Source organism: Amblyraja radiata, chromosome 3, assembly GCF_010909765.2.
Source record: "Amblyraja radiata isolate CabotCenter1 chromosome 3, sAmbRad1.1.pri, whole genome shotgun sequence".
NCBI classification, from domain to species: Eukaryota; Metazoa; Chordata; class Chondrichthyes; order Rajiformes; family Rajidae; genus Amblyraja; species Amblyraja radiata.
In genome coordinates, this window is record NC_045958.1 from 101,024,186 (window position 1) to 101,040,532 (window position 16,347).

General features: G+C 45.2%; 1 protein-coding gene across 4 annotated transcripts in view; it reads right to left on the bottom strand.

Annotated features, from left to right (window-relative positions):
- Nucleotides 1–16,347, bottom strand: part of gak (cyclin G associated kinase) — a 129,732-nt gene that overhangs the window by 43,210 nt on the left and 70,175 nt on the right. For all 4 annotated transcript variants that reach the window (XM_033018426.1, XM_033018425.1, XM_033018429.1 and 1 more), the window contains 5 exons: nt 12,549–12,671; nt 10,938–11,071; nt 8,122–8,316; nt 6,025–6,142; nt 4,678–4,757 (listed from right to left, as the gene is read on the bottom strand). In XM_033018426.1, coding sequence (XP_032874317.1) covers nt 4,678–4,757; nt 6,025–6,142; nt 8,122–8,316; nt 10,938–11,071; nt 12,549–12,671 — 650 coding nt within the window. The remainder of the gene's footprint in view (nt 1–4,677; nt 4,758–6,024; nt 6,143–8,121; nt 8,317–10,937; nt 11,072–12,548; nt 12,672–16,347) is intronic.

The following is a 16,347-nucleotide window of genomic DNA, read 5'->3' on the forward strand; positions in this document are numbered from 1 at the left end:
GACATGTTTGGAATTCGCCCCTTAAAGTTTGCTCTGCCATTAAATTAAATAATGCCTGATCTTCTATATCACTTCAAGTACCCAATCCCCTCTGACGTTATCTACACCTTCATACGGTCATGAGGTCATAAGGAATTGGAGTAGATTAGAATATTCGGCCCATCAAGTCTACTTACACAATGTTACTGTCTGAGTCAAACCCTCTGTAATATTACAATCCCAAAATGGGTTTGTTACTCCCTTTAAGGTTACAAAATATGAATAGGATTAACAAGAAGGAAGTCCGATTTCCCTTTACTACAATACACCCTCAAAGCAAAGTAATAGAATAAACCAACAAAGAACGCACTGTCACTGCTCAAACAATCTCTGTCAGAGTTAATAGACAATAGACAATGGACAATAGGTGCAGGAGTACACCATTTGGCCCTTCGAGCCAGCACCGCCATTCAATGTGATCATGGCTGATCATCCCCAATCAGTACCCCGTCCTGCCTTCTTCCCATATCCCCTGACTCCGCTATTTTTAAGAGCCTTATTTAGCTCTCTCTTGAAAGCATGCAGAGAACCTGCCTCCACCGCCCTCTGAGGCAGAGAATTCCACAGACTCACCACTCTCTGTGAGAAAAAGTGTTTCCTTGTCTCCATTCTAAATGGCTTACTCCTTATTAATAAATTTCCCACATTTGCAACAAACCAACTGGTAATTTTAGAGGATAAAAACAAAAAGCTGGAGTAACTCAGTGGGTCAGTAAGCATCACTGCAGGAAAGGAATAGGTGACGTTTCGGGTCGAGACCCTTCTACAGAATTTAGAACATGGACCTATTATCCTACTTCTGAAATAAAAATTGATAAAATAGTTGGTGCAGGAAGGAACTGCAGGTGCTGGTTTAAACCGAAGATAGACGCAAAATGCTGGAGTACCTCAACGGGACCGGCAGCATCTCTGGAGAGAAGGAACGGGTGACGTTCCGAGTCTGAAGAAGGGTCTCGACCCAAAATGTCACCCATTCCTTCTCTCCCAGAGATGTTGAGTTACGCCAGCATTTTGTGTCCATCTTTTGCTAGTGAGTAGCCACGGGTGTGAAAGATATTACACCTACTCGCAAGTATATGAATCTCACTTCAAACAACTGAGAAATCCAACTCGGTAATTTATTTGTCCAACGTGCGACACATTTTTCTCCTCCTGCATTTATTTTAAATTCAAGAACTTTAGCACGAGTTGTGACAAAAGGTTTTAGATTCCCGAGATGCACATGGCCACTGCTGTGGTTTAACCCTCCAACACCGACTGCATAAAAGTGCTCTGACATTGGAAGATTCCTATTGTTTGTTGCGACAATATAACAATACTTCTAGTTTTTAAGAGACCTGCTTTCAGGGTTATCTTGAACCAGAGCCCTGGTGAGAAATTAATCCCGACTACCGGTGCTGTCTGTACGGAGTTCGTACGTTCTCTCCGTGACTGCCCGGGTTTTCCCCGGGTGCTCCGGTTTCCTCCCACACTCCAAAGAAGTACAGGTTTGTAGGCTAATTGGCTTGGTAAATGTAAACAATGTCCCTAGTGTGTGCAGGATAGTGTTAGTGTGCGGGGATCACTGGCCGGCGCGGACTTGGTGGGCCGCCGGGCCTGTTTCTGCACTGTATCTCTAAAAAAAAACAATTTTGGCAGCATTTCAGTCCAAAATCAACCTCATGCTACTCCTTCCAACAATAACATCACCCGCATCTCCCATCCTCAGAGCACCTCCCAGTCTGGCAACATATGTAAAAAATTATTGTAACAAATAAAAGGATTTAGATTACGTTCAGCTGCCATTTCGATGCTCCTGTACCAGAGTTCATGCACTAAAAATAACCTTGCGGCTTATCGCATTTAATCCGACCAGAGAAACCATCTGTGGTGATCTCAGGTGAGTTGAAACAAATCTCAGTTTCCTTAGCAATCACGCAAAACTTATTCCAGGTTCACAGCGCACGGGCATTCAGCAAAGTGGTTGGAATAAGGATCCGGATCCGAAGCGTCGCCTGTCCATGTTCTCCAGATATGCTGGCTGACCTGCTGATTTACTCCAGCACTTTATGCTTTACTCTGGGTTTAGCGAAGTAGTTTGCCCACTGAGACTGACATAACCACCCCATGGTATTAAGTCACGAGCCATACAATTTCTTCTTAGAGTCATTGAGTGATACAGTGTGGAAACAGGCCATTCGGCACAACTTGCCCACACCACCAACATGTCCCAGCTACACTAGTCCCACCTGCCTGCGTTTGGTCCATATCCCTCCATACCTGTCTTATCCATGTACCTATCTTAACTGTTTCTTAAATGATGGGATAGTCCCAGCCTCAACTACCTCCTCTGGCAGCTTGTTCCATACACCCACCACCCTTTGTGTGAAAAAGTTACCCCTCAGTTTCCTATTAAATCTTTTCCCCCTCACTGTGAACCTATGTCCTCTGGTCCTCAATTCCCCTCCTCTGGGCAAGAGACTGTGCATCTACCCGATCTATTCCTCTCCTAAAATTATTTCCTTTTTTTTGCCATAAATCTAGTATGAATTGTAGTAGCAGCGCTGAAATTATCTTGTGAAATATTGAGACAACACCATTAATTTAACCTGCAATGACACTTAAGCAAATAAGGCCAGTATACCCTCTGCCCCTTTCCAACCCCAAGATCTACTCGCATTAGGGTTGCCAACTTTCTCACTCCCAAATAAGGGACAAAAGGTCAATATACGGGACAAATTCCCAACGGCAATTCGTTGACCGACTCGGCCGTGGCTGGGTGAATGATGAGTTGGCCCGGGTGCTGGACTGCACACAAAGCCCAGCCGGCGGGTCAGCTGTGGAGTTTTGGCCCAGGTGCGATGTCGCGCGCAAAGTCCGGCACCCCATCCAACTCATGAACCGATGATCGGCCATGAGAAGGAGGGGTGGTGGTGTCGGCGGCAAGCAAAGGTCCGAAGATCCGAAGGCTGCTGACCGACAGGGCCACGGGCGAGGTGCTGCTGGTGACTCCATGGGCTGGACTATGTCAGGACGGGCAAGGCAGGGCTGGACGCGGCGCTCCGACCCAACAGTCCCCTCGACCCGTGTAATAGGAATCAAATATGAGACAAGGGCGGACAAACCAATTTAGCCCAAAAAACAGGATGTCCCTGCTAATACGGGACAGTTGGCAACCCTAACTCATGTTCATGTTGAAATCTACCAATTTCTCTGTTAGTTCTGTTTTACTCTGCTGTGTATTTAGACCATTTGCAGATTTTCTGGGCAGTGGGCAGGTGCTATAGACCTGCACGGGAAGGTAAACGCTCCCGCCCCCACGAGTCTCGGGCAGATGGGCCTCGTCAGCCCGGGAAGGCAGTCCATCTAGGAGAGGGAAAACTCTGATTTAAAACCTCCACTGCCTTGTGGCCATATCCAGTCATGGAAAAGGCTCCAGGAGTAAACCTCAAGAAAATCCGGAGTCGGAGCCCCTAAGGCACTTCGTCGTTGTCTACAACCTCGCTCTGGCAGCTCCTGCGACGGCGCTGGTGCCAAACTGTAACGGACCTGCTGTTTCTTTGGATCGATCTGCGATGTGAAGAGGGGGGACGTGCTGCATGGGCAACAGCCTGTCCTCCATATGACATCGCCCAGGCTTGCATCCGACCAGGATTCATCACCCATGGTCTGGCATAACCGAGGGGGGCCTACTACTACTAGATTTTCTTTAAAATCTACCAAGATCCCCAAACATTGATACAATTTTTTGTTGAGTTTCATTTATTATTGTCACGTGGACCGAGGTACAGTGAAAAGCTTTTGTTGCGTGCTACCCAGTCAGTGGAAAGACACTACATGATTACAATCAAGCTGTCCACAGTGTACAGATACAGGATAAAGGGAACAACGTTTAGTGCAAGATAAGGTCCGATTAAAGATAATTCGATAAAGGTTTCCAATGAGGTGAATGGGAGGTCAGGACTGCTCTCTAGTTGGTGAGAGGATGATTCAGTTGCATGATCAGATATTTTTAAAAAGTAATAATTTATTCCGCAAGCAAAATTTTAAAGACCTGCACACAATTTCAATTAATTTTATCATTTATTGGATGTTAGATTTCATCAAATGAAACCCCTCCCAATTATATTTATATTAAGTATCAAAGAAAATCAACCAAACCATTCTATATTTTATGAGACAGTTAAATTAGATAATTAAAGCCCAGACAGTTCTTGCAATATTCTGAACAACAAATTAATGTCAAGTAATGATAAAACGATTCCTAGATAACTTAATTTGGCACAATGTGCTGATTTGTTGAAAATGTTGAAAAATTTGCGGCGACCATACTGAGGCCGCGACTCGTTCCCAGAATGCAGGAACTCCTCGCGACCATGAAGGAGACTCACCAGAGACCACCAGCGAACATGTGGCGACCATGTGGCGAGCGCAGAGTCTCCTGCTCTCGCCTAAAAAGTTGCCTAAGTGGGACAGGCCCATAACAAGTACTTCTACATCAGTTATTCACTGTCAACGGCAAGTGTACAGGTGAGAATGCAGACAACTTTAACATGTGAATTATATATCAGACTAACTTTCTGTGAATTCTCATGTGATGCCAAAATCAGCAGTGACGTGAGAAATTTGTTGCAAGTAAACAAACTTAAAAAGACTTACTTTGCAAACTTGACTGAGGTAGCATTTCTGGGCACAAATCCAGTGTGGAACTGAATCTGAAACATCTTCATTGAAGTCATCTGAAACGACAAATTGTCAGATCTTCAGTCATCATCGCATTTTTCATTTGCCCATTATGGAAAATATATACCGCTCAGAAATCCTATTCAGACTGATCTAAATGCAGACTGCTGCACCACTAACACATCCTGCTGAAATGATGCTCCAATGGAAAGATACATTTACTGATGAACATTTTTATGCGCCACCACCTCTTCACAATGCACCAGCAACAGACAGAGTATCCAGATCCCCATACACATTGTACTGACGATTCTTCAAAGTTCTCCAGAGACAAAGTGTAGGCTGGGCGATCGTTTGGCTGAACACCTCCGCTCTTCTTCATCTTCTTTCGTGTCCATCTTGCCACAAATGTTGACCTCGCTGTCATCGTCCGTCTTGAACAGGACGCAAGCTTCCGGCGATAATCATTGGGAGCCATTACTTGTCGCAATAGATGATGGTGGTAGCAGAATTTGTTTCGGATAATTCCAGTTTCCAGACCCGCGACGTGGAAGCTTCTGCTATGGGGCCGCACAGTCCGCCTAAACCTACCTGATTTCCCGGTTGTTAAACACATTAAATGCCCCTCCCATTCCCACGCTGACCTTTCTGTCCTGGGCCTCCTCCACTGTCAGAGTGAGGCCCAACAACACACATTGGAGGAACAGCACCTCATATTTCGCTTGGACAGCTTACACCCTAGCGGGAGAGGCAGCATCTCTGGAGAGAAGGAATGGGCGATGTTTCGGGTCGAGACCCTTCTTCAGACTGAACGTCTTGACCCGAAGTCGCCCATTCCTTCGCTCCAGAGATGCTGCCTCTCCCACTGAGTAAATCCAGCATTTTGTGTCAACCTTCGATTTAAACCAGCATCTGCAGTTCTTTCTCACAACCCAGCGGTATGGATATCAACATCTCTAACTTCAAGTAACCCTTGCTTTCCCTCTCTCTCCATCCCTCCCCATCCTAGTTCTCTGACCAGTCTGACAGTCTTCTTGATTAAATTTTATCGCTATATGCTTCGTTGTCTCCTTCCCCTAGTTAACGATCTATTCTACGTTTTCCTTGAGCTTCGTCCCCTTTGATGTCTCATTTTCACACTTTCCACATCTATGTCTCCCTCTCCCCTGGATCTCAGTATAAAGAAGGGTCTCGACCCAAAATGTCACCCATTCCTTCTATCCATAGATGCTATCCATAGATGAGTTACTCCAGCATTTTGTGTCTATCCTCAGTGTAAACCAGCATCTGCAGTTCCTACACATTCTTCAGAGTTAAGTGTACCTTTGCTTGCAGTCTTCCTCCAAGTGTTGATCTGGCGTGAAAGATCACGATAAGGACATCACCTTGTATACTTAAACCCAGTGGTATTATTGCCTTGCCATCTTCGACTTTAAATTCCCTGTAAGAAACAAATGTCAGATAATCCCTCACCTGCAGTACAACAAGGCACAATTCAAGTACAATACAATTTCTAAAATTCATTGGTCACAAAGCATGTGACACAGGGCACCCAGCACGCTGCTCGGCAGAGGATCCCAGCACACAGGGACCTGGAGGGAGCGAGCCAGCCACCGGTTGGAGGACCCAGTGGACCACGGCCTACAGGGGGAGTGCTGCCCAGACGGCCCGTGCTCGTCCCCCGCGGCCGAACTCAGGACCGGCAGAGCTGCAGTGGCAAGGCTGTCGTCCCTGCGGCTCATATTGTCCGTGCCGAACCTGATGCCAGGTTCAACTAATCTCTTCTGTCGGCAGGGGATTCATATCCCTCCATTCATAGAAACATAGAAAATAGGTGCAGGAGGAGGCCATTCGGCCCTTCGAGCCAGCACCGCCATACATCGTTCCCAATCAATAACCCGTGCCTGCCTTCTCCCCATATCCCTTGATTCCACTAGCCGCTAGAGCTCTATCTAACTCTCTCTTAAATCCATCCAGTGACTTGGCCTCCACTGCCCTCTGAGGCAGGGAATTCCATAAATTCACAACCCTCTGGGTGAAAAAGTTTTTTCTCACCTCAGTCTTAAATGGCCTCCCCTTTATTCTAAGACTGTGGCCCCTGGTTCTAGACTCACCCAACATTGGGAACATTTTTCCTGCATCGAGCTTGTCCAGTCCTTATATACCTTGCATACCCATGTGCCTATCTCAAAGCATCTTAAGCGCCACTTTTCCGGGCCTACGTCCGTGTCCACCTGTTCCTGGAGGGGGAACACGCGGTGTGCACGGGGACTATGGAGGCCTTCTGTGAACGCTGGTTGCCACGGGAGGTCGAGTGTATTGTTGATAAAGTTGGCGATATATTAATCTGATGACCCTGTGTTTGTAAACTGTCAATATAGGCAGTCTTTGATCATGTTTATACTCTGTATTTTTATTTTCTGAATAAAAGTATTTGTATAATTTTTAAAAACAATCATATCTGCCTCCACCACCACCCCATGGCAGCATGTTACAGGTACCCTACCCGTCCCCGGAGAACGGAGACCGGGAGGTCAGGGCCGGCAACAATAACAATGGATGCATCGGGTGAGGAGCAAGGCCGGTCGGAGAGGGAAACGTGGTCCGACCTACCTACAAGGTCGGCTACGGGAGGGCAATAACGGTGGACGGGCGAGGAGAGGTCCACGGCTACGGCTGGAAGTCCGCAACAGCCTGGGGCTTGCCTGGCATAAGAACCGCTCAAACAAATTAAGCGCGGACTGGATTTTGAAAATGGTGCACAAACACAGCGCCTCTTGCACGTGTGCTTAATAAACTATTTCTGTACACTTGCTAATCATGGATATGTTTAGATATGACAATATTGGACTGGACTGTATGTAAGAAATAAATTTCACTGTGCATTTACACATTTGACGATAAAAGCACCATTGAACCATTGTATCACAGAACATATAATATAGAACAGTTCAGCACGGGAGCAGGCCCTTCAGCCCATCATACCCATGCCGAACATGATGCCAGGTTAAAGTAATCTCCTCTGTCCGCAGGGGACACATATCCCCTGCCTCCACCACCATCCCTGGCAGCGTGTTCCAGGTACCCAGCATCCTCTGCGTAACAAGCAGTTGGGCAATACATTGCCCCACTCATCTTCGAGTGGGTCCGTCAATTTAGTGACGCCCCTTTGGGCTAATAACAATTTAAGATTTTCAAATCAATGAGACTGAAATAGAAATTGCGGAGGCAGGGAAAGGTTGTCATGGGATACTGGAACAAGGCAGGAGAATGGGGTTGGGAGGCAGAGATAGATCGGCCATAATTGAAGGGCGGAGAAGACTTGATGAGACGAATGGCCTAATTCTGTTCCTATCCCTTATGACCAGATGAGAAAGTGGCAATAGACTGCAAATAACAAAATAACCAGTCTGCATTTACCTCAGTTTATCATATTCTTCGGAGGTGGTCACCAGCCGCTCATCGCCGACATATATCTCACAAAATGGCCGACAGGCATTGCGTTGTTTGTTAAATAGAGGAACTGGTGTCATCACAATGGACTTGATCAGGATGCATTTGTTATGTGGGATTATCGGTTCTTCTGCCATCATGTCGCACATGTATTCCACATACCTATGAAACACAAGGGGCAGGATACAAACACTGAGTGACATTGTGATAAACTACGAAGGGAGACAAAAATGCTGGAGAAACTCAGAGGGTGAAGCAGCATCCATGGAGCGAAGGAAATAGGCAACGTTTCGGGTCAAGACCCTTCTTCAGACTACTGTGATAAACTACAGTCATCAACACAGGAAGGTGGTGCACTTTCTGACAATTTATGCATGGTCTGGAACACCAGCTTACTGAGTTTACCCAAGGTCTCGCTCATATTCAATAGTAATAATTATTACTGAAATTAAAAGATTGTTTCAGGTATTTTGAACATTTGAAACATATAAGATTGTTAAGGGTTTGGACACGCTAGAGGCAGGAAACATGTTCCCGATGTTGGGGGAGTCCAGAACCAGGGGCCACAGTTTAAGAATAAGGAGTAAGCCATTTAGAACGGACACGAGGAAACACTTTTTCTCGCAGAGAGTGGTGAGTCTGGTTAGGGCGGTGGTGGCAGGTTCTCTGGATGCTTTCAAGAGAGAGCTAGATAGAGCTCTTAAAAATAGCGGAGTCAGGGGATATGGGGAGAAGGCAGGAACGGGGTACTGATTGAGGATGATCAGATATGATCACATTGAATGGCGGTGCTGGCTCGAAGGGCCGAATGGCCTACTCCTGCGTCTATTGTCTATTGTCTATTTCAATATAGCACACGGTCTTCACTTGTTTCCCGTTTATAACTAGAGGTGAAGTAAGACGAAGACTCACACTCGGAATTATTTGCTACACTTCCATTCCAAATCTCTATTTCCCTCGTCATCCAAGCTTCCTTACGTTTGCCTGTCTTGCCCTTCACTCCAACAGGGACGTGCATATTTTGAGCTCTTGTCAGCACACTTTTAAAAACATCCCACTTTCCTGACGTTCCTTTTCCTGCAAGCAAAGGAACGCCAATCAACACGAGCGAGTCCCTCTCTCATACCCCCAACGTTGGCCTTACCCGAATTTAGCATTTTAACACGTGGGCCCTCTCTGTCCCTATCCATAACTATCTTAAACCTAATCGAATAGTGATCACTGGTCCCAAAAAACTCCTCCACGAACACTTCATCCACTCGCCCTTCCCAATTTCCAAAGACTAGATCAAGTGTTGCCCTCTTACACATGGGGACCTCTACATACTCCTGGAGTAAACTCTCCTGAACACTTTTGACAAATTGCACCCGGTCTAAACATTTTACACTATGATATTCCCAGTCTATATTGGGAAAGTTAAAATCCCCTACTACAACAACCTTATTTGACCTTAAGCTGTTTGCAATCTCCTGGCATGTTTGCTCTTCTAATTCCCGTTGACTATTCGGGGGTCTGTAGTACACCCCCGACAAGGTGTCCATCCCTTTCTTGTTCCTCAGCTCCACCAATATAGCCTCACTAGACGAACCATCTGTAATGCCACCTTGAACCACTGCCGTGACATCCTCCGTAAACAATAACACAACCTCTCCCCCCCCACCAGCCCCCCCCCCCCCCCCTCCTCTTTTATCCTCACCTCTGTCTCTCCTGAAGCACCCGTACCCCGGAACTTTGATGTGCCAGTCCTGCTCTTCTCTTAACCAGCCTTCGGTCCCAGTCGCTCGTACCTATCCATGCCCTGAGGTCATCTGCCTTAACGCGTCAGGTCCCTTGCATTAAAATAAGTGCAATTCAAACCAACATTCCTTCCTCACTCTCTGCCTTTTTCCACCGCCCCACCCTTGGTGCAACAGTGATAACCACCTTGTGCCCTCTTCAACATAACAACAAACTGCAATCCTTCATTCAACTATGCCTGGTCAATGTCGATACAATACAATATGACAGAACTTCATCCCAGGAGAGAAATTGGTCTGCCACCTGTCATAAAACACAAGATACAGGAAATGGAAAACTAAAGTAACGAGTCAGTCTACCCCACGACAGGAGGGGGAGGAGTTGTACAGTTTGATAGCCACAGGGAATAAAGATCTTCTGTGTTGCACACCATCTTGCAACCAGTCACACCCTCTTTACAAAGTCAACTTTACAAGGCATCTCGCGCTTCACGCGCGTTTGATTTACGTCTTTTTGGAATAACGCACTTGTTCGTTTCATTCCAAAGCCCAATTTTACACACTAGTATTTTTTAAATGACCCGCTCAAATGTACACTAGGCAGCGTAGTTTGAGTTTAGTGCATTGTCACGTGTACCGAGGTGCAGTGGAAAGCTTTTCTTTTGTGCTAACCAGTCAACGGAAAGAGAATACATGATTACAATCGAGCCATCCACAGCGTACAGATACACGATAAAGGGAATTACGTGAATAACGATACTACAAGGCAAAGTTCAGTAAAGTCCGATCATAGATCATCCGAGGGTCTACAATGAGGTAGATAGTAGCTCAGGACTGCTCTCTAATTATTGGCAAGAAGGTTGTTTCCCGATAGCTGCTGGAAAAAACTGTCCCTGAATTTGGATGTGTGCGGTTTCATACTTGCCTGATGGGAGAGGGCGTATATGTTTAATTTACAGGTTTTTGAATTACAAGCCGGATTTTTCAAGAATGTAACTGCCGTGCAAAACGTGAGGTGCCTGTATTATGAATTTTATAAGTGCGTACCTTTTGTGGGAAGCCCAGATACCGGGTGGTGACCTCTTCATACTGAACATGTACACGGCAGCTTCAGCCGTGGTGAAGAGGCGGCAGAAGCAGAGGAAGGAACAGACTACCACTGCGGATGCTGCTCGGCCATCCTGTGGTGAAAGATTTCAATCATACGTTCATGTACATAAGTCATAGGAGAAGAAGCAGGCCATTTGGCCCATCAAGTCTACTCTACCATTCAATCATGGCTGGTCTATCTTTCCCTCTCAACCCCATTCTCCTGCCTTCTCCCCATAACCCTTGACATCTGTACCAATCAAGAATCCGTCAATCTCCGCATTCACGGGAGGTACGGAGGCACCGATACAGGCCCTTCGGCCCACCGAGTCTGCACCGACCAGTGATCCCCGCACATTAACACTAGCCTTCACACATTAGGGACAATTTACACTTATACCAAGCCAATTAACCTACAAACCTGTACGTTTTTGGTGTGTGGGAGGAAACCGAAGATCTGGGAAAAAACCTACGCAGGTCACGGGGAGAACGTACAAAGTTTATGTTTGTAAAAAACACCCAACTCTGTGTATCTGCTTTCTCCCTCAATTCAGAATGTTGTTCTCCTCCTTCAAGCACAGATTTTACGGAAAAAAACACTGTCCCACAAATGATAATGGATAAATCAAAGATTTTTTAATCTGCTCTTAAAGAAATATTTCACTGATTAGTTTAAATTGTTCTTAACCGTGAAAAAATATTTGGGAAACATTTATACAGCCATATCAGCTCATCAATCCAAAACATAACCATTATCCAATTGTCTCCTATGTATTCAAGGCTTTTTGGCTCCAAACCCACCCAATCCAAGACCTGTTTATAGGAACAACCTTTTCTGACAAGCCTTCAGTCTGAGCTTTACCAATATGAGCCCAAGTCCTCCTGTCTCAAATGAAATGAATGAAAACAATTTTCTATTCCTTTTACACTTCTTAATAAAAATCACCTCTTAAGTAGTGTTGTTCCAACAAACAATTTACGATCTGATCGTGATACAGTGTGGAAACAGACCCTTCGGCCCAACTAGCCCACACCGACCAACATGATCCATCTACACTAGTCCCATCTGCCTGCGTTTGGCCCATATCACTCCAAACCTGTCCTATCCATGTACCTGTCCAATTGTTTCTTCAACGTTGGGATAGTCCCAGCCTCCACTACTTCCTCTGGCAGCTTGTTCCGTACACCAACTACCCTTTGTGTGAATAGGTTACCCCTCAGATTCCTATTAAATCTTTCCCCCTTTACCTTAAACCTATGTCCTCTGATTCTCGATTCACCTACTCTGGGCAAGAGACTCTGTGCATCTACCCGATCTATTCCTCTCATGATTTCATACACTTCTATAAGATACCCCCTCATCCTCCTGTGCTCCAAGGAGTCCCAGCCTACTCAGCCTCTCCCTATAACATGGTGCCCAGAACTGAACATAATACTCTAAATGCGGCCTCACCAATGTCTTATACAACTGCAACATGACCTCCCAACTTCTATGCTCAATACGCTGACTGGCGAAGGCCAATGTGCCAAAAAATGATGCATCACAAATACAAGTTTTGTACTACTCACAAGGCAATGGACAACACAAATATTCTTTGGATCTTGCTTCAACCACAAGTGCATATTCTTGCAAATGTTGTACAGATTTTGCAGACTTGGGGCACGTCTCGTAGGCCAACCGCATTCCGAAACCTAGCATTACAAGAAAAAAGAAAATGCTTTAAACAAACCACTCCTGTGCTTTACTGAAACCATGCAGTATATCATGCAGTGAATGTAAATGTCACCACGTTAGATTAACTTTGTTCAGAAATTCAAAGATCTCATATGTAGAAATAATTAACCTTAGTTGCTGGTTTATAACAAAGATAGGCACAAGCTAGTGGAGTAATTCAAAGATTACATCACGAAGAAATAAAGAACTCCATATGCTGGTTTATAACAAAGATCGGCACAAAGTGCTGGAGTAACTCAGCGGGTCAAGCAGCATCTGTGGAGAAAAAGGATAGGTTACATTTTGGATCGGGACCCTTCTTCAGAAGGCTCTCAACACAAAATATCACCTATAATTTTTCTGCATAGATGCTGCCTAACCCTCTGAGTTACTCCAGCACTTTGTGTCTATCTTACTGAGAGCTAGTGGAAACGATGGTTAAAATGGAGTTGTTTTGGTGGCAGTGCTGTTGTGCTGGGTACCTGGTGCATATCCATGTCGACCACTGGTGCTCACACAGCAGTAAATGCCCATGGCTCAGTATGTAGAGGCTGCCTGTGCAAGTTGGCATTCATCAGGTGAGCTCGGGCAAGCGATGCCAACACTCAGTGGGTCAGGGCTGCCCCCTGGCTGGCGTGGTGAGTTCGGCCACTGCCGGGGACTGGCAGCACCTGCCCCGTGGACTGACCGACTGCGGGGGTTCTCTCTCATCACCTCCCTTCGGATGTAATGGAAGCTACTCCCTCCCCGTCTTCTGCTGGATACACAGCTCCATCCAGCTGTTAGTTTCTCCATGGTTTGAGCCTGCAACTAGGGAGAAATCTGCATGCAACAGGGAGCTGCAAAGCTAAGCGCGGCGAGACGAGAATATGCTGGAATGTTATGAATATCTGTACAGACAATACAATACCGTTTATTGACATTTGAACCTCTAATGAAGTTCATTCGAAATTTGGTTTCTGCAGTCATACAACAAGAAAATAACCTATCTTTTGGGACCCTTCTTTAGACTGAAGAAGAGTCCCAACCAAAAACGTCGAAGAACATACGTGTCCTTCATAAACATTTTTATGTTCTTGATCCATCATTGCGTATAAAAGATAGGAAAGCTCCAGCGTTAAACAATGACATAAATCGCTAAGGAATAAAAGTTCCTTGTATTGATTCTTCGCAGTTGGTAGCACTGCAAATATTCATTAAAATTACAACATATAATTTTTAAGATTTTTGAATTTGAAACTTTAATAACAGAATATAATAAGAATAATAATAATAATAATAATAATAATAATAATATATTTTATTGTCATTGCACATCAGTGCAACGAGATATCCAGTTCCTTATGAAATGAAACTGGACAATGCCTATTAGTGCAGCAAGCTTTAAAAGCATTGTCATAGGCAGAGCAAATAACCCAGACAAGAGAAGTCTGAAGAAGGGTCTCGACCCGAAACGTCACCTATTCCTTCGCTCCATAGATGCTGCCTCAACCGCTGAGTTTCTCCAGCATTTTTGTCTACCTTCGATTTTTCCAGCATCTGCAGTTCCTTCTTAAACACCCAGACAAGCGAGTTAATCTTCCCTTCTCACAAGGTTTTAGTAGAATTAGGCCATTTGGCCCATTGTGTTTACTCTGCCATTCAATCATGGCTGAACTCTGCCTCCTAATCCCATTTTCCTGCCTTCTCCCCATAACACTTGACACCAGTTCTAATCAAGAATTTGTCTATCTCTGCCTTAAATATATCCACTGACTTGGCCTCCACAGCCCTCTGTGGCAATGAGTTCCACAGATGAACTACCCTCTGACTAAAGAAGTTCCTCCTCACCTTCTTTCTAAAAGAGCGCCCTTTAATTCTGAGGCTATGACCTCTGGTCTTAGACTCTCCCACCAGTGGAAACATCCTTTCCACATCCATTCTATCTATGCCTTTCATTATTCTGTAAGTTTCAATGAAATCTCCACTCAACCCTCTAAACTCCAGCGAGTACAGGCCCAGTGCTGTCAAACGCTCATCATAGACTCACCCACTCCTTCCTGGAATCATTCTTGTAAACCTCCTCTGGACCCTCTCCAGAGCCAGCACATCCGTCCTCAGATATCGGGCCCAGATTTGCTCATAGTACTCCAAATGCGGCCTAACCAGCGCCTTACAGAGCTCCAGCATTACATCACTGTTTTTGTATTCCAGTCCTCTTGATATAAATGCTAGCATTGAATTTGCCTTCCTTACCAGTGATTAGACTTGCAAATTAGCTTTTTGGGAGTCCTGCACCAGCACTCCCAAGTCCCTCCTCAATTTCAACATTAAAGCAAATAATCCTTCACAAAATAATCTGCGCTGCTAATACCCTCGAAGGTCGACAGAACAGTTTCCAAGTTCAAGAGCAAGCAACAGTAAACCTATTAATAAAACCAAAGGCATAAATATCAATTTTTTTCTCTAAACAGGGAGCCAATAGATATCCAGAAGTGATTATAATAGGGGGACATTCACTGAAATGGTTTCAGGCTGAATTTGTGATAAGAATTAAAATTGCATTTCTATTATACCATTTAATTCAAATCCAAAACAACATTTGAGATATTTTATGTCCATAGATTCTGATACAGAATTCTTAATTATAAAGATTTCTCCTTTGCATTCATTACATTACACATACCCTGTCGATAAGCAGTCATTTTAATTTTGATTCACAAAAGATTTGATGGATGCATCATTGAAGAAAAAAAAAAGTGGGGGTTTTGAGGTTGGATACAGAAAAAAAAAGTTGGATAACTAGCAGCAGAAACAAAGAACGGCAGACGCTGGTTTATACCAAAGATGGACACAAAGTGCTGGAGTAACTCAGCGGGTCAGGCAGCATCTCTAAAGAAAAAGGATGGGTGATGTTTCTGGTCGGGTCGGGATCCTTCTGCATTCCCAAGCTGCAGAAGGGGCCTGACCCGATCGGAAACGTCACCCACCCTTTTCCTCCACTGACTTATTCCAGCACTTTAGTGTCTATCTTGGGTAACAAGTACATTTTCTCTCCTCCCACCACCAGGGATGCCCACAACAGGTCAGTGGATAGGATTTAGCCGCCAAGTGTTGAAAATTTTTCAACGTGCAGCTAGTCCATTGTTCTATTATTCATTAACTTGAGCAACAAAATATAAAGAAAACCCCACAGCCAAGGGTCTCGACCCAAAACGTTGCCTATTTCCTTCGCTCCATAGATGCTGCCTCACCTGCTGAGTTCCTCCAGCATTTTTGTCTGCCACCAAGGGAGGAAGGCAACTTTAAATTTGCTCGAAGATAGACACAAAATGCTGGAGTAACTCATCGGGACAGGCAGCATCTCTGGAGAGAAGGAATGGGTGACGTCACCCATTCCTTCTCTCCAGAGATGCAGCCTGTCCCGCTGAGTAAAACCCCTGTCCCACGGTACGAGTTCATTCCAAGAGCTCTCCCGAGTCTGCCCTGATTCAAACTTGGAGATTTATGGTAATGGCCGCTCGTCGGTACTCGGGGCTCTCGTGGACATTTTTCAACATGTTGAAAAATCTTCACGAGTCTTCCCAAGCTTACCTGCCGTTAGCGAGTCTTCCCGATTACCTGCCGTTAGCGTTACGAGCCTCTAAGAGACGTCCCCGAGCTCCGACGTACCGT